The sequence below is a fragment of the Phacochoerus africanus genome, chromosome 8, assembly GCF_016906955.1.
Source record: "Phacochoerus africanus isolate WHEZ1 chromosome 8, ROS_Pafr_v1, whole genome shotgun sequence".
NCBI lineage: Eukaryota > Metazoa > Chordata > Mammalia > Artiodactyla > Suidae > Phacochoerus > Phacochoerus africanus.
The window spans coordinates 93479917-93499262 of NC_062551.1; the positions used below are offsets into that span (position 1 = coordinate 93479917).

The window sequence follows — 19346 nt, forward strand, 5'->3', positions numbered from 1 at the left end:
TTCCAAGAAGAGGTTTCACTCGGCTCCTGACTTGTAAATGCCTGGAAGATGTAGCTGTCAGAACTTCTCAGCAGCCACTGCCTATTTTTTAAGCTACTTCTCTAGGATATTCAGAGTGGGACAACCCTTAGACACTAGATTAGGGGTCAAGGGGTTGCAGCCATGCCTGTACTCTCTTGCTTGAAAAATGTGAATAGTGGCTATTAACACCAGACTGCCAGGCAAATATCTCTCTGGCCCCTGACCAGCTGTCCCAGTGCTTAAGCCACAAAGGTCCACCTGCTGAGAGCTGCCACCTCTTAAAAGATAAAAACAAACACCACTGTTAAAAATATATTTATCATTAAAATATATTACACATGTGAGAGAGGGAATGCATTATATACAGTTTGGAGGATTCGTTGGCCAGAAAATTCCACTTGTTTCACCAGAACAACAATTTCTTCAGTATTTTCATTTTCACGCCATTGTATTGGCCTCAAAGGCTTAGTGGCCAGCTCCAGAGGTGAGCCACATTTGAGCTGGAAGTGGGGTAGGGTTTGCATATGTATACACACATGTCCTCAGACAGAGTGCTGGAGGCATCTGGTGTGGCTGTGACCTGCTTATCCAGCAGCTTCCGTTTGCATTCCTGTATCCAACTCATTTATCCTTCCGGACTCCAAAGTTTGTTCAGCTATCTGATTGTGAGGAGCTGGGCCCAAGCTGCAGGGAAGGCACTGTATGCCCTGGAGGCAGGTAGAATGAGCACATGAAGTACAGTTGTTTAAACATTAAAAAAAAAAAATAGAGATCTATCTGTTACATTACTAAAGTTGAACAATGAATGTCAGTTTTATTGTGGTGGATTTCCCCCCGTGTCTTCACAACTTGCAGCAGCACCGAGAGTGACAGCCATGGTGGGGAGGGCGGTCTGGGCTCGAGAAACAGGCAGCTGCCACTTTTGTGTCTAAGGGGGTTCACATCCTCTTAAGGCAGCTCTTGAGCTCAAACAGGGGGTGCTGGTAACTGGCTGCCCCAGGCAGAATAGGAGAGGAGATGAAGAGGCTCAGGGTGAGTTGCAGAGGAACTGGTGAATAAATTCTTGAGCCTTCTTCTTCTCTGCCATTTCAAGCTTTTGGTGACCAGCTGGGCTTCGAAGCAGCAAGCTACCAAATATGCTAGCTGCATGAAAAACACAGAAAACAAATGGTTCAGCAAAAGAAGTACTACTTATTCTCGTGTTTTTAGGAGTGAGGAGGGGTGCTCCAAAGCAGTATTTTCTACCTTAAAAAAGCTATTTGAGGGAGTTCTCATTGTGGCTCAGCAGTAATGAATCCAACCAGTATCCATGAGGACATAGGTTCGATCCCTGGCCTCGCTCAGTAGATTTAGGATCCAGCGTTGCTGAGAGCTTATGGCTTAGGTCACAGATGTGGCTCAGATCTGGCATTGCTATGGCTGTGGTGCAGGCCCGGAGCTGCAGCTCTGATTTGACCCCTAGCCTGGGAACTTTTCATATGCTGCGCCTGCAGCCCTAAAAAGACAAAAACCAAAAAACAACTATTTGAGGAGTTCCTGCTGTGATGCAGTAGGTTAAGGACCTGGCATTGTCACTGCAGCAGCTTGAGTTGGGGCTGTGGCACAGGTTTGATCCCTGGCCCAGGAAGGTCCGCCTGCTATGAGAGTGGCCAAAGAAAAAAGAAAAATCTATCTGAGGGTAATCCTGGCCCACAGCTTGAGATTTCAGTTCTACTGCAGTGGACTAGGGCCCTTCCTCAACTATTTTCTCATAATGAGTCCCTTGTTTGCACATATGCTTTCCACACACATTTGGCGGCTTACCTAGAATATTACCATCCAAATGATTTCTTGCTGAATTTTTCAGCAGTTCTTGCAAAAACGCCATCAGATAGGTGAAGACATTTCTGTGGCATGCGGGGAGAGTAGTGATGACCTAAAAGAGCAAGAAGTGGGGTTTGTCTTTTCATTCATTCATTCGCCAAGTGTCTATATTCCAGGGACTGAATACATGGTCCAAATACATGAGTAAAACTGTGCACAGAAAACCTTGATCACTTGGCACTTGGCACAAGGGCCAAAAGAGAAACACAGATCAAGCACTATATGAACTTAGGGGTCAAACTTCTAACTGCACGTTCTCAAAAGAATTAAAGGTACAGAAAACATTTTAGCTGGGTCTTAAATATGAGACGGCTGGACTTAAGGGGTAAGGACCAGTGTATTTAGAGTAAAATAAAGTGTAGAAAAAGGCAAGATAAGGAAACCAGTGAGATAACAAGAGAGAAGACCTTGTGAGAAAATTCTGGCAGGAGCACTACTATTTGAACAGGCCTTAAGCCTGGAAGGGCTGATCAGGCTGGAATTCACTGAGTACTCTCATTATCTGCATATCAGAATCGGTTGAGAAGCTTGTACAAAACATATTCCCAAAGAGGTTTTGATTCAGTGGATATGGGGTAAAGTTCTGGAACTCGTTAGCATGTTTTCTAGATTATTCTGCCGTGGCCTGTTACATATATGAATTACTAGAATAGATGATAAAAAGTCCAGAAAATTTGTTTAAGAAAATCCTTAATTGGCAAGGAGAGTGTTTCTGACCAACAGAGACATGATGAAAGCTTGAGAAACCACAATCTATGAGTTCCCATCGTGGCTCAGAGGAAATGAATTTAATATCCATGAGGACGAAGGTTCAATCCCTCATCTTGCTCAGTGGGTTAAGGATCTGGCGATGCTGTGAGCTGTGGTGTAGGCTGCAGAAAGGGCTCAGAGCTGGTGTGGCTGTGGCTGCGGCATAGGCCAATGGCTACAGCTCCGATTCAACCCCTAGCCTGGGAACCTCCATATGCCATGGGTGTGGCCCTAAAATAATAAATAAATAAATAAGAAACCACAATCTAATTGCAGAAGGCAAAGCAAATCAGCAGAGAGAGAGCCAGAATGCAGGGTCTTGAACCTAGGTAAGTGGAATAAGAATGGGAGACAGATGAGTGACAGATCAAGGGGACTGAGCATGTGGGAAGGGAGGAGGGGAGGAGTCAGAAATGACTCAGGTTTCTGGGTTGAGTCCCTGGAATTAAGGTGATGCCATAGAAAGAAAAAGGGACCTGAGAGGAAGAACAGGTTTGGGAAGGAAAGACTTGGAGTCAGGTTTCTGACACTGCATTTAGGGGCTGGCACCCACTTTGTTCCCTCAGGCCCCAGGAGACCCAGGGCTCCACCATGAACACACCCATGCTCACCGCTTCCCCTCACCTGGTTACTTGCTGTGAGGTTGCCAGAACACTCCAAGCAGCTTCGGTAGGCCCTGTAACAGATGACGGGCTCTGGCAGGCTCTCCAGGAAAAGCAGCAGGGCTTCGGCTACGGAATGATTGCTAGCAGCTTTGGCCCCAGCGTTAAGGAACGGGTGATGCCACTGCCAGGGTCATTGTTAGGAAAAGGCCCAGGAGCCAGCACATGCCAGGGTGCTGCCTGCCCGGCCAGGCTCTCTGCTCAGAGCTGGGATGCCAGCCTGGCATCTTGAAGGGGCCAAGCTATCTGTCAGCTCAGCCGGGCCCCCTTGAATTCCTGCTATATTGGTTGCTTAAAGTTGTCAAGTCTTCTCTACGCAAACTTTAAGTAGGAAAAACATGGCAGCTGAGGACAGAATATCTGATTTTGAACCTTAAATTATCATCCCTTCCTTTTGTTCACCTCACTCACATTCACACACACACACACAAGCATGTGTCCATGCACACAGGTGTGTACACACAAATGTCTGAAGGAGGAGTTTCTGCTGTGGCTCAGCGGTAACAAACCCAACTAGCATTCATGAGGATGCGGGTTCGATCCCTGGCCTCACTCAGTGGGTTAAGGATCCAGTGTTGCTGTGAGCTGTGATATAGGTCTCAGACAAGGCTCAGATCTGGCGTGGCTGTGGGTGTGGCTGTGGCTAGCAGCTACAGCTCCGATTCGAACCCTGGTCTGGGAACGTACATATTCTGCATGTGCAGCCCTTCTAAGACAGAAAACAAAAACAAAAACAAACACGAATGTCGGAAGGATACAGAGGTGATCAATTGTCCCAGTATCCAAACAGTCCCTGATGTGTTCAAATTCCAAGCGCAGGCCTGGCTGCTGAAACAGATCTTCCTGAAAAAGGAAAGAAAGTCACAAAATAACTGTATTTTCAGAAAAGCAGCAATGACTTCTTGACCTAGAAATACAATCACTAGCAGAGTATAAAAAGGGGCAGGGTCTTGAGGCCTTTGAACCCGACTAGTGGATGAGCTGATGCAGGCAGATGTGGCTAATGCACCTCACAGGCCTTCCCCAGCTCCCACACCAGGTCACGAGCATAAGACACCTATTACAAAACTCTGCGTACGGCACATCAAACACATCGATAAGATCCAACCTCAGGGAAAACTTTAAAGTAGCTATGTTTCTTGCAGTGTTATGGAGGGATTAACCACACAGAAGGAAAAAAAAAAAAAACTGAGGACAATATATCATTTTTAAGATGGAGAAAGTTAAAAAGGCATCTCAGGAGTTCCTGTCGTGGTGCAGAGGTTAACGAATCCGACTAGGAACCATGAGGTTGCGGGTTCGGTCCTTGCCCTTGCTCAGTGGGTTAAGGATCTGGCGTTGCCGTGAGCTGTGGTATAGGTTGCAGACGCGGCTCGGATCCCGCGTTGCTGTGGCTCTGGTGTAGGCCGGTGGCTACAGCTCCGATTCAACCCCTAGCCAGGGAACCTCCATATGCCACGGGAACGTACCAAGAAATAGCAAAAAAAAAAGACAAAAAAAAATTTTAAAAAAAGGCATCTCAGTGCTTTGAGAAAATGAGATATGGCAATAAAAGTATTTCCCTGAGTCCTTATATTCGTTTTATAAAATGATTCAATGCCCTGTAACTGAACAATATTACATGTATTACACAAAAGTTACACCTGAAAGGAACTCTGCAGAGAAGGTAGTTTAGCAAAGACCTTAAGAATGTGACTTTGAAAGTCCCCTTGTGGTTCAGTGGATCCGGTGTTTTCATTGCTGTGGCTCTGGTTACAGCTGTGGCGCAGGTTTGATCCCTGGTCCAGGAACTTCCATATACCTCAGGTGCAGCCAAATTAAAAAAGGAATGTGACTTCTATAGACTCCCTGGGTTCGAGTCCCAATCCTGCCCATCTGTAGCTTTGGGACCCTGGCCAAGTTACTGAACATTTCTGGGGATCCGTTTTCTCATCTGAGAGCTACTGTGAGAACTAAGTGAGGCCGTGCTGTAAAACACTCAGCACAGGGTTTGGGACGTTGTAACGCTCAGTAACTCTGAGGGGGAAAGTGGAGAGAGACCATCCTGAGGATGCAGCTTGCTACCAAGTGGCAGAGCTGCAGCAGATGATAGAGTTTCTATTGGTCTCGTTGGGACCCAGAGGGATGAGTCAGTGAAAATGACCAATCTGATCTCATGAAGCTTTTGCTAAACTCACTCTAGAAATCAAGCTTCCTGACTCATGGCCCAGAGGCTCCGTCTGGTCCCCTGCCTGGCTGGCTTGTCAACAAGTGAGCCCCTCCCATTCCCAGAAGCTTTCGAGAGTTCCCGAAAAGGACATCAGGCTGACATCCTGAGAAGTCTTCAGAGGGCTCTCTACCTGGGGGACCCCAGAGGCCAGGGGAGGGAACACACTGTGCTGGGAAAGGCCTTCCTGTGCAAAGCTGCTTCCCCCTCTCCTCCGGGGCAGGGGGATGGAATCGAGTGCTGTATATAATTCTTAATATGTAATGAACCTACATGCCCCTCATCCAGTCCCCGGAAAGAACAGCTTTCCACAGGTTCTGCAGGGGAAAAGCTTTTTAGGCCCAAAGTTCTCAGGGCTGATGCTCTTTCTCAAGGCAGGCTGGCCTCCATCAGGTGTGACTGCTTCACCACCACCTACCTGCTGGATGGCGTTTCGGTACAGGTAATCAACCATCATCCAGAGCTCTTTGGGGATATCCATGGGTTTCTCCAAATGGCTCCCATCATCTTCAGTCTGTAGTTGCATTAAAGTCTGAAAGGAAATTAAAAGCATGACAAGAAGGTCCACCAATGGCACTTCTGCCTGGCCGGCTTCAGGAGAACGCAGTACATGGAGAAGCAAACCTATGGAAGAAGGGAAGTGTTTCAATGTCCCTCAGCAAAAGTTCAGCATGCAAAAGTGAAATCAGGTGGCACGAGCAAGGTGCGAAAGGTGACTTTGAGAATTGGGAGTGGCTTTTGGCAAGCAGTTCCAATGACGGAGTAAAATGTGCATCATCTTAGAAAAAACACCCTGCCTAGAGCGTTTCACTGTCAGAAGCAGAGAGATGGTATGGTCTGGTGGGGGAAAAAAAGCAAGACTTGGGAATCCAGAAATCCAAATACAAGGTCCAGATCCAGTATTAACTTGCCACAAGACCCATGACAAATTACTCCCCTTATTGGGCCTCTGTTTTCAAGAGTCCCTAAATTTTAATTTTTTAACTTTTTCTGGCTACACCTGTGGCATGAAGAAGTTTCTAGGTCAGGAATCGAACAGGCGCCACACCTGAACCACAGCAATGACAATGCTGAATCCTTAACCCACTTTGCCACCAGGGAACTCCAAGAGTCCCTAAATTTTAAAATGCAATGGAAGGAACTCCCATTGTGGCCCAGCAGGTTATGATCCAAACTAGGAACCATGAAGTTGCGGGTTCGATCCCTGGCCTTGCTCAGTGGGTTAAGGATCTGGTGTTGCCATGAGCTGTGATGTAGGTCACAGCTGTGGCTAGGGTCTGGCATTACTATGGCTGTGGTGTAGGGGGGCAGCTGCAGCTCTGATTTGAGACCCTATAGCCATATGCTGCAGGTTCAGCCCTAAAAAAAGCAAAAAAAAACCCCAAAAAACAAAAAAGCAAAAAAAAAATGCAATGGAAGAAAAAAGAAAAGCATACCTATTATCAAAAATCTGAAAAAAAAAATCTGCCACAAACTAGGCCCCCTGTATCAGAATCGTCTCCATAGCCTTTAAGATCTCAGAAAATTTAGTTTAGAATGATAAACAACCAAGTAATAATTAAAACAGAAAAAGGATAATATTGCAAGCCAGGGAAATTTCATTATCTTAGTATTTATGGCTGAATTTCTCTGATATTTTATGTATGAAAGCCTGAAAAACGTGGCAATAACACTTTGCAGCTTTTCCCATCAAGAAGTAGAGTATTTCCCCATCCCTAGAATCTGGGCTGACCTCTCAACTTGTTCTGCCCTATAAAATGTGGCAGAAGTGGTACCGTGCAAGTTTTGGAGCCTGAGCTATGAGAGGCCTTACAAGCTTCTGCTGTCTTTTTTTTTTTTTTTTGTCTTTTTAGGGCTGCTCCTGTGGCATATGGAGGTTCCCAGGAAAGGGGCTGAATCAGAGCTATAGCTGCCGGCTTACGCCATAACCACAGCAATGTCAGATCCGAGCCACGTCTACAACTTATACCACAACTCACAGCAAAGCCGGATCCTTAACCCATTGAGCAAGGTCAGGGATCAAACCCGTATCCTTATGGATATTAGTCAGATTTTTTTCGGCTGAGTCATAAGAGGAATGGGAATTCCAAAAAAAAAAAAAAATTTTTTTTTTTTTAAATAAGCTCTGGCTGGTTTTATTAAAGAAAAATTGTGCATGATTTACTTTTCACCAGTCTGTTCTGGCATGCTTCTAATATCAGAATCACTGGATCAATGAGAGCCAGTATGCACACTCTGCAGTATTTTCTACATGCTATGTCCAATTCAATATGACTGCCACTGTAGCCATGAACACCAGTTTTGGCCAACACAGAATAATATTCTATTTCAGATTCCCTCAAGGCTAGGCAGTTGCTGGCAAGAATGACCAGTTTCTTTTTCTTTTTTTTTTTTTTTTGCTTTTTAGGGCCACACTCATGGCATATGGAGGTTCCCAGGCTAGGGGTCAAATCAGAGCTAAAGCTGTCAGCCTACACCACAGCCACAGCAACGCCAGATCCTTAACCCATTGAGCAAGGCCAGGGATCAAATCTGCAACCTCATGGTTCCTAGTCAGATTCGTTAACCACTGAGCCACAATGGGAACTCCAAGAATGACCAGTTTCACTTTGCCTTGTCTGATTATATTCAGTGTCTGCTTGTACCCCAGCACATACTTTTCACCTTTCATAATGAGTTGGAGCTGAGAGTTGACTGACTTCAGTGCCTTTTTCATCTTCTTTGCGGCTACCACCTTCCTGCCTTAGTTGTGGGGCACCTCAACCAAGAGAAGCCACCAAGATGGCCAGGGATCAAGAAAGGCTATTCTCACACCCTTACTACCACTTGGGAATGCACGGACCAACACTCATGGGCCAACGCATGGGTGATGAAGCCCATGTGGAAGGAGAGGTCTAGGGAGCAGCCAACACCAAGACAAGGGAGGGAGGCCTCTTGGACGTGGGGGGCCATCACCGCTACCATTTGACTGCAACCACACAAATGAGCCTGGGGGGACCAGCAGAAGAGCCACACTGGGAACTCACAGTCATGAGAAGCAATAACTTGCTCTTGTTTTAAACCACTGATAATATCAGGGTGCTTATTAAATAGGAATATATAATCGATATAGTCTGCCAACTCTACGGAGGCTAAGGAATTCTCCGGTCCCTGAGAAGGTAGGCACAGGAATATCTTGTTTGATTGGCTTGGCTGCTACATAGTTCTAGATGTTTCCTTGCAGCACAGAACTCACCAGGTGTCTAATAGTTTCTAGGGGCAGGTCCAAGATGGGCTCCTTCATGTAGCACAGGGTGTGAATGGGCGATCCAAAACAGCTGGGCATGTAGTTCCCAGACACAGACAAAAAGTAGTCCTTTCCCCTATCCAAGTGCAGAACCAGAATGTCCTCGATTTTGTCTTCACCCGAGTTGAGCTTGGTCGCTGTGGTCTTATTTACAAATAGTTCCAATTCAATCTTAATGATAGAATCTGAAAAAATTAGAAATTAAAAAGTAATGCTTAAAAAAATACAAAAACAAAAATAAAATAAAATAAAAGTTCATTGCAGAACTTTTTTCAATAGCCAAGACATGGAAACAACCTAAATGTCCATCGACAGAGGAGTGGATCCAGAAGATGTGGTACATATACACAATGGAATATTACTCAGCCATTAAAAAGGAAGGAAATACTGGCATTTTTGGCAACATGGATGGACCTAGAAATTATCATGCTAAGTGAAGTCAGCCATACAATGAGACACCAACATCAAATGCTTTCACAGACATGTGGAATCTGAAAAAAGGACAGACTGAACTTCTTTGCAGAACAGATGCTGACTCAGAGACATTGAAAGACTTATGATCTCCGGAGGAGACAGTTTGGGGGATGGGGGGATGTGCTTGGGTTGTGGGATGGAAATCCTGTGAAATTGGATTGTGATGATCATTATACAACTACAGATGTGATAAAAAAATAAAATAAAATAAAATAAATAAATAACGTTATGTTTGAGATATACATTCCAAAAAAAAAAAAAGTAGTGCTGGTTGGCAAGAAGCCAAGAGAAAAGGTGAAGGGAGAAGACAGGCCGGAAGAGAGTCAGGCCGACAGGGTTAGAGAGAGAAAATGAGAGGTGTCAGCCCTCCAACCAGAATTTACCTGCTCAGCATTCAGGAGACACATGAACAAGGAGTTTATAGCCCAAGGGGGATATAGAAACAAAACCATGAATAGGTAACTCTTATGAAAGCTGTGTTCTAAGTGGCACAGCTTAAGCGAGAAATTATTATATATATTTTTTAGGGCCACGCCTGTGGCATATGGAAGTTCCCAGGCCAGAGGTTGAAATGGAGCTGCAGCTGCCAGCCTACACCACAGCTCACAGCAACAACAGATCCTTAACCCACTGGGGAGGCTTGGGGATTGAACCCGAGTCTTCACGGATACTAGTCGGATTCTTAACCTGCTGGGCCACAAGGGAACTCCAAGAAATTATTAATATGATCAGAAGGCGTGGATCAAAGAGCTTGCCCTGAGCCAGGTCAGATGACGACACTTGATCTGGCAGAAAATATAACACATTATCAGCCTATGAGCTGTCTGCAAAACAGGCTTAACCTCTCTACCTCACAGCACAACACAGTGCCAAGGAGGAGTTAGGGGAAAGACATGGGTAGTGACTTCTAGGGCCAGATATCATTTCTGGATTATCACCCCACTGTCTTTCGCCACAAGAGCAGACAGCTGGGAGTTGAACAGTGAGGCAGAGTGGAAGTGTTTCCTTACACACCAGCACGTGCTCCACAGCCACCCTGTGCTTTCTCTTTGAGTGAAATTAAGGAGCATACACACAGGTTGAGACTGAGAAGGTTTTGGGGGCTGAACTCACTCAGGCTCTTTACCATTTAAAATTTTATTTATGGATGGTTCAGCCACAGGGCTTTGAAAAGCTTCAGGCGGACAATGAAACACTCAGAAACAAACAGCTCATTCCGGGAAATGAGCAAAGATAGAGTAGAGTGTTCCTCAAACCAGCGACCAGAAACCTGGGAACAGAGGCCTTACCCGGCAGGAGGAACCCTCGGCTGGGGTTGGCGTTCAGCCACCTCTTACAGTAAGACTCTTCATCAGGCTTGTTGATGAATTCAAATTGACACGGCACTGGTCCATTCTGAATGGTAAAGGACTCTACTTGGAGTTGCATGAACTTCACATTCTGAAAACAGAACTGGGAACAAGCCCGGGACCAGTCAGACCAGCACGCTCTCCTTAGCAACCTGCCCAGCCACTCCAACTGGGCCAGCCCTGTCCTCTCCAGAAAAAAAAAACCAAGGACCATCACTTTTAAATCATGTTTCTGCTTTTCAGTATTCACCTGGAAGGCCACAGCTACCACAAAAGACCAGGTGTCTGTGGTTTTGGTTTTGGTTTTTCCTTTTTAGGGCCATACCCTTGGCATGTGGAAGTTCCCGGGCTAGGGGTGGAACTGGAGCTGCAGCTGCCAGCCTACATACACCACAGCCACCGCAATGCAGGATCCAAGCCACATCTATTACCTATGCCAGAGCCTGTGGCAATGCCAGATCCTTAACCCACAGAGCGCAGCCAGGGATCGAACCCATATCCTCATGGATACTAGTTGGGTTCTGAACCTGCTGAGCCATTGACGGGAACTCCCAGCTGTCTATGTTCAACTAAAACTCATGTTGTTTTATAAATAAATTTCCTGGAGAAATCAAAGTTTGCATATTCTTTTTTGTTTTTTTGCCTTTGTCTTTTGAGGGCCACAACCGCGGCATATGGAGGTTTCCAGCCTAGGGGTCAAATCAGAGATACAGCTGCCAGCCTACACCAGAGCCACAGCAATGCCAGATCCGAGCTGTGTTTGCAATCTACACCGTAGCTCATGACAATGCCAGGTCCTTAACCTACTGATCGAGGCCAGGGATCGAACCCGCAACCTCATGGTTCCTAGTTGGATTTGTTTCTGCTGCGCCACAACAGGAACTCCAAAGTTTACATATTCTATACCCAAAGACCATTTCCAATACATCCTTCACAAATTCACCTCTGAAACATGAAAATCAAGCTCATCCTTCCAAGTAGCTGGATGAATGGGGCATTAAAACTGCCCTCACCATGAATTCTTATTTAACTGACCTTTTGGTATTGATTCTGAGTGATCTACGCTGTGGCACTTCTTCTTCTTTTTTTTTTTTTTTTTCATAGTTTTAGGGCCACACCCAAAGCATGTGGAGGTTACCAGGCTAGGTATGGGTTGAATCAGACCAGTAGCTGCCAGCCTACACCACAGCCATAGCAACACCAGATCTGAGCCGCATCTGTCTGTGATCCACACCACAGCTCACGGCAACACCAGATCCTTAACCCAAGGGCAAGGCCAGGGATCGAACCTGCATCTTCATGGATGCTAGTCAGATTCGTTTCCGCTGAGCCATGACGGGAACTCCTATGCTGTGGCACGTCTATGAAAAACCTTTAGCCCTAACCTGGCTTCTCCCAACACCCATTACCTTTCCCCACTGCCTTCCCTCCCCTCAACTCATACATATTCAAAACTTTGGACTTAATTTAATTTCAAAGTATCAGTAGGAAGACAAACCCAAGGCAAGAATACAGAGCAGCTATGCAAAAATCCGAAGAGACACGCTTTGGATCCTCTATGCTGTAATTTAACTCATGGATGGCCCATGTGTGGATGAAATATATGAGCCACAAAAAGTTACTGGCTTCTGGTTTGAAGATCAGGAGGTGAACAAAATCTACAACAACAATCCCTCTCTTGTCAGCTAGCATCATCAGCCTCACTTTATCGAGAAGCAACCGATCAAGGAAGACTAGAGTCCAGTAATCCGACAGGTGCCTCTTGGAATTCTGAGCCCTAGGAGATGAGGTTTACATTCTCTGAAGAGAAGAGCCTGATGCCTTAGCACGTCCTTCCTACCTCTCGCCTGGACAGGGACACAGAAGGGATGTTGGCATTTTCCAGCTTATCCAGGGAGCGAACAATCTCCTCCAGAGTCTTCCGATAAAGCTCTTCATTTACGACTCTCACCTGGAAGGGAGAGAGCAGAGACTGAGTGCCTTGCCTTCTGCCAACTTCCTCTCTTCCAAAAGAGAGGACATTCCCGGCATCGGGAAATAGCAGTTGAGAGCAGCTGAGTGAATATGAAATAGATGTAATTAATGAATAAAGAATCCAATTAACAATAGAGGTAGAAGGGTTCCCCAAGAGGCAAAGCTTGTGCTAAAAATCAACTGCTCCCTGATTAGCAGAAAGAAGATGCTGGAGTAAAAGCCTGGTTGGCAGTTCTGCCAGGTCTTCAGCCCAGGGCAGCAAGATGCCCAGCGTCTGGCTCTGCTATACTGGCTATTATGACTGGCCTGCCGTGAGGAGCTTCTCTAGGGCTTTCATTTATTTTAGTTTATTTTGCTTTTTTAGGGCAAATCATGTGACACAGCCTACGGGTCGAATAGGAGCTACAGCTGCCTGCCTACGCCACTGCCACAGCCATGTGGGATCTGAGCCATGTCTTCAACCTACACCAAAGCTCACAGCAAGGCCAGGTCTTTAACCACCTGAGCAAAGCCAGCGATGGAACCAGCATTCTCATGGATACTAGTCTGTTTCATTACCACTGAGCCACAGCAGGAACTCCTGGGGCTTTGATTTAAACCAGCATTTCCTGGAGTTCCCACAGCGGCTCAGTGTAAATGAATCCATGAGGTTTTTGGGTTCTATCCCTGGCCTTGCTCAGTGAATTAAGGATCCAGCTGTGGTGTAGATCGCAGACATGGCTCAGATCTGGCATTGCTATGGCTGTGGTGTAGGCCGGCAGCTACAGCTCCAATATGACCCCTAGCCTGGGAACCTCCATATGCTGCTGGTGAGGCCCTAAAAAGACAAAAAAATAAAAAATAAAAAAAATAAAGCAGCATTTCTTGGGCCTTTTAACCTGTGCTCCATCAGCCAAGAAGATTTTGTCAGGCTTTCCTTCCTGTATTTTGAATTATAAACACAATTTTTATCATTTTCCAATAATAAAACTTTAATTATAACATTTATTAGGCTTTTTTTCTTTCTCCTTTTTTTTTTTTTTTTTTTTTTTTTTGGCCATGCCCATGGCATGCAGAAGTTCCTGGACCAGGGATTGAACCTGAGCTACAGCAGTGACAACACCAAATCCTTAACCACTAAGTCACTGGGGAACTCTCAATCAGGCTTTTTTTCAAACCACTCGCACCCTCATAGATCCTGATGTGCCACTACCTGCACCTTTGAGAATTGGTCCTCTAAAGATAAACGCAGAAGTCGCCAAAGAAGAGATAGAAAAGGAGAATAAATAAAAAGGTGTTGAAGGAGTTCCCATCAAGGCTCAGCAATAACAAACCTGACCAGTATCCATGAAGATGCAGGTTCGATCCCTGGCCTTGCTCAGTGGGTCAAGGATCTACTATTGCCCTGAGCTGTGGTGTAGGTCGCAGATGCAGCTTGGATCTGGTGTCGCTGTGGCATAGGCCAGCAGCTGTAGCTCTGATTTGACCCCTAGCCTAGGAATTTCCATATGCTGTGGGTGCATCCCTAAAAAGCAAAAAAAAAAAAAAGACGTTCAACTTCGCTGGTAATCAGGGAAATGTGATTTACGAGTAGCTTTCTCTTTTACCTCACTGGGTTGGCAGAAAATTTAAAAGACTGATAAAACCCAGTATTAGCCAGCTTGTGGGAAAATCAGGTCACACATGGTTGGTAGTTTAAAATGGTAGGGATTGTTGGGAGGATAATTTAGCAGGCTCAAATAAATTTAGAATACATTTTTCTTTGAACTACTAATTTTACCTCTAGGAATTTCATTCTCTAGAAATAGCCACACTGGTATATATGAAGAGTGATCATTATGGCATATAATGGCACAATTTTGGAAACAACTTGGGATCTGAGTCTTATCTGCAACCTATGCTGCACCTTGCAGCAATGCTGGATCCTTAACTCACTGTGCGAGGCCAGGGATCAAATCTGCATCCTCATGAATATTAGTCAGATTCATTTCTGCTGAGCCACTACTGGAACTTGTTTGCTTTTTATGGCTGCACCTGTAGCATATGGAAGTCCCCAGGCTACAGACCAACTCAGAGCTGCAGCTGCCAGCCTACATCTCAGCCACAGCAACTTGGGATCAGAGCATCGTCCTCGACTTATACCACAGCTCTCGTCAATGCCAGATCCTTAACCCACAGATCAGAGCCGGGGATCAAATCCACATCCTCACAGAGACAACATGGGGTCCCTAATTCACTGAGCCACAACGGGAACTCCTTTTTCTTTGTTTTAATTTGGCTGCATCCACAGTTTGTGGAAGTTCCTGGGCCAGGCATCAAACCCCAGCCAGAGCAGTGACAACATCAAATCCTTAACCACTAGGCCACCAGGAAACGCCAACACCACTGTCAATCAACTATACCTTAATTTAAAAAGTAAATAAAGGAATTCCCGTCATGGTGCAGTGGTTAACGAATCCGACTAGGAACCATGAGGTTGCGGGTTCGATCCATGACCTTGCTCAGTGGGTTAAGGATCGGTGTTGCCATGAGCTGTGGTGTGGGTCGAAGACGCGGCTCGGATCCTGCATTGCTGTGGCTCTGCCGTAGGCCGGTGGCTACAGCTCCGATTCGACCCCTAGCCTCGGGACCTCCATATGCCGTGGGAGTGGCTCAAGAAAAGGCAAAAGACCAAAAAAAAAAAAGTAAATAAAAACTAACAAAAAAACCTTTAAAGGCACTTCCTGGCACTCAAAGTGGACAGAGACCAGAGAGACAAAAGTGATCTCGGCTGTAGGAACCAATTCCCTAGAGGATGATGACAACAGGCACCCACCACCCACTTACTCCGATGTCGAACACTGAGCTGACGGGCTTGTGGTCACTGGTCTTCAGGGCCATGTGGCTCTGGTAGCTCAGCTGAGTGATGTTCTTCCCTTTCCAGAGGACCCGGTCACACCAGGCGGGAGCACGACACTTCTCACTGAAAAGCAAAGCCCACACTGCAATCCTCCCAGGCTCAGCAGCACCTGCCGCCTGGCGAGTGTCTGGGCTCAGCCGGGGATGATGGTGCAGGGGCCAGTGATCTGAGAGGGTGGGTGATTTGAGCCCACCGAGGGGTAAAGTGTATCCTGCAGGTGCCACCCAAGACATCTGTGAAAGCTCAAAGCCAAAGCATGGTTCAGAATGATGTTCTGCTCTCTACCCTCCTCTGGGGATCAGGCCAGAGTCAAAGGTATCTGAGAGTGGGCATTCTATGGTCCTCAGAGATGGTGGTCCACACAGGTCATGGATTCCTACTGTCTGGGTTCAAATTCTGCTTCTAGGCTTGGCTGCTTGGGAAGCTCAGTTCCCCAATCTATAAAATGAGGATAATAAATCATATCTATTTCGATGGGTTGTTGAGAAGATTAAATAAGATAATACAAATAAACTATACTTACTGAAAAGTGTGTGGCACCCCATGGGTATTAAAAAAAAAAAATACATGAACTACTGTGTAACGACCAAGTACAGGCTAAGTTTGTTGGAATCATCATATCACCCTAAGTGTGGCTGGAGGGGAAATGAGTCTCAACCATTATTATGGGAGTTCTTGCCATAGTGCAGTGGGTTAGGAATCTGACTGCAGTGGCTTGGTTTGCTGTGGAGACATGGGTTCAACCTGGGCCCGAGAACTTCCATATGCCATGGGTGCAGCCATTAAAAAAAAGAAGAATTATCACGGAACAAAGACTAAGGCAGTCAACAAGAAAACGGGCAGGAAGGCAGGCTGCTTAATGAACAAATTCTGAGCGAAAATGTTTGATCCAAGGGTGAAATATGGGGAAGAAGTGACAGGAAATCTTCTATCTTCTTCTCTAGGTCCATGAGGGCATGTGCTTCCATAACTTTCTTTCTTCTTTTCTTTTTTTTTTTTTTTGGCTTTTTAGGGCCGCACCCACGGCATATGAAAGTTCCAAGGCGAGGGGTCAAATCAGAGTCGAATCTGCAACCTACACCACAGCTCACAGCAATGCCAGATCCTTAACCCACTGAGCAAGGCCAGGGATAGAACCTGAGTCCTCGTGTATACTCGGGTTCATTGCCACTGAACCACCACGGGAACTCTCTGTAACTTTCTGAATTGTCATTGGCTCAGCTGTCTGAAGCCACCCCTAACGTACCTGGTATCCCAGTCATCGGAGCCAGTATCATACTTATAGGTGGGCTGGAACGTGAGCTCACCCTCGCTGAAGCCTTCAAAGACAGCCTTTGCAGCCACCTGAGCTCTCAGCTATGCAAGAGGATGGAAGGGGAAAAAAAAGTCTCAGGATGAAATTGAATTAGCAGAGGAAAGGAAATCAGACTGGAATCCAAACCCTAACCTAAAGGCAAGGCCCATGAGAAAGCTTTTCCGTATGATCCTGAGTTAGTTAACTCCTAGGAAGAGGAGCATGCTGGGTGGTCCTCTACCTGTTCTTCTGTTAGACAGTTTTTAAGGCTCTCTTATAAAAACATACCCTCATCCAAGGGGTCAGAGTATGTTCCTTGAGGATGAGGTACCAATGGACATTTTTTCTCTTCCAGTTATTAAACACTTCCTCTGGGTAGCACAGCTGTTCCAATTATGCAGAGGGACAGAACTGCATAGAAAAAGCTCTAGAGGAGTCCCTGCTGTGGCACAGTGGTTCAAAGATCTGGCATTATCTCTGTGGTGGCTCAGGTTCGATCCCTGGCCCAGCACAGTGGGTTAAGGACCTGGTGTTGCCACAGCTGTGGCATAGGCTGCAGCTGCAGCTTGGATTCAATCCATGACAGAGGAACGTCCATAAGCCATGGGTGTGGCTGAAAAAGAAAGCTCTGGAAAGATACAATCCAGAAAGCAAAGGGGAACTTCCATGTACGTGGAAATATATAATAGAAATACACCCAATCTATTACAAATTAAACTTAAATGAAATCAAGTTTTTTTGGTTTTTTCTTTTATTTTTAAATTTTATTTTATTTTATTTTATTTTTGCTTTTTAGGGCTGCGATCGAGGTACATGGAGATTCCCAGCCTAGAGGTTGAATCAGAGCTATAGCTGCTGGCCTACGCCAGAGCCATAGCAACGCAGGATCCAAACCACATCTGCGATCTACACCACAGCTCAGGGCAATGCCAGATCCTTAACCCACTGAGCGAGGCCAGGGATCAAACCCACAACCTCATGGTTCCTAGTCGGATTTGTTTCCACTGCGCCATGACGGGAACTCCTATTTTTTTTTCCTTTAAAGCTGCACCCTCGGCATATGGAAATTCCCGGGCTGGGGTGGAATCAGAGCTGAGCTGCAGCTGCTGGCCTATACCACACGGCCACAGCCACAGCAACCCTGGATCCGAGCCACATCTGTGCCCTATGCCAGAACTTGGGGCAATGCTGGATTCTTAACCCACTGCGCGAGGCCAGGGATTGAACCCACATCCTCACGGACACTATGTTGGATTCTTAACCAGCTAAGCCACAACTGGAACTCCAAATGAAAACAAGTTTTCAAAGGAGTTTGTCAAATTAGTTATATGAACTCAGGGAAGCTCTGTGCCTTGGTTTTCCCAGCTGTCAAATTTGGATTTATAATAGAATCTGTCTCACAGGACTGCTGCAAAGAACTGTCAACTTGGAACAGTGCCCGCCACGCTACGATAATAACTAGCATCCTTGCCGCTGAGCTGGTTCTAAGAGCTGCTCCTCAGCAGGTGTTCCTGCCTGCTCTGTGGAGTGAAGAACTGTCAGCTCTAACTCTGGAAATAAGCTCAACTATCCAGGAGATAACAGTTGACATATTCCCTAAAATATGAATTCCTAAAAAAAAAAAAAAACTATTAAGGAGGAAGGAATAGGAAATAATATCATTAGGTACCAGTGTAAGATAATTCTTAAATGGGTGAATATAGGCCTTAAAACCAGCTGGAAAGCAGGGAAACACAGAAAATTGGTACTCTTACTTTAAAAAAAAAGACCAGAAAAGAAGGCCAGAGGAGATGGCATTGAACTACGAGGGAAAACAGAACGCTGCAGTCCAGAAAATAGAGGCAACGAACCGACAGTTATAGCACAGACTGGGTTAATGCTGAAAGGGGGATTAGAGAGAATAATTTACCAAGGAAGGAGCAGAGGAGAAAAATGAGCCAATAAAGAAATTATTCCATAAAGAAAGACATCATAAAATTGAGATTTTTTTTTCTCCCTTCAATTGATCTGCCCTGGGGGGTGGGGGAGTAAAAGTAACAGGAAGATTTAGATGAATGACATCATGAAGGTGATTAAAAGGGAGATACAGACTAAAAAGAAAAAGGCCTTGAACAGTTATTCTGAACAACTCTGACCGCCTGAACAGTTTCGGGACCTGTTGAGAGGAGCACCTGAAGAAGGTCGGGGGGAACAGATTTCTCCTGTCCTGGGAAACGGCTAAGGCTCTGAGGAAGGAACACCACCGCAGACAAGGGTCGAGAATGGAAGGATACAGAGCTTATTCCTGCAGGAAGTCAAGACAGCCACGTGGAAAAAGAGTGCTGGTTCACACTGGGCAAGGCTGGGGGCTGAGGAGCAGGACCGGGGTGGGGAGCGGGAGGCCCATTTGAAACATTAGCAAATCATCTTAAATACACCAAGGATCTTCGTCATGAGAAGCTTGGTTCCCTTTTGGCCTCAACTCAAATGACTGAATGAATGAATGAATGCATGGAGGAGAGAGAGAGAGACAGAGAGAGAGAGACAGAGAGAGAGACAGAGAGAGAGAGAGAAGGGGAGAGAGAGGGAGAGAGGGGCAAGAGAGAGGGA

At 45.9% G+C, this 19346-nt stretch overlaps 1 protein-coding gene across 1 annotated transcript in view; it reads right to left on the reverse strand.

The window, feature by feature from the left end:
* Positions 1-320: 320 nt before the first annotated feature.
* INPP5B (inositol polyphosphate-5-phosphatase B) overlaps positions 321-19346 on the reverse strand; it is a 59702-nt gene continuing 40676 nt past the window's right edge. The window contains 10 exon segments of the mRNA XM_047793413.1: positions 321-1164; positions 1825-1936; positions 3259-3386; positions 4055-4139; positions 5921-6034; positions 8738-8973; positions 10552-10714; positions 12452-12562; positions 15391-15526; positions 16710-16819. Coding sequence (XP_047649369.1) covers positions 1049-1164; positions 1825-1936; positions 3259-3386; positions 4055-4139; positions 5921-6034; positions 8738-8973; positions 10552-10714; positions 12452-12562; positions 15391-15526; positions 16710-16819 — 1311 coding nt within the window. The 3' untranslated portion in view covers positions 321-1048.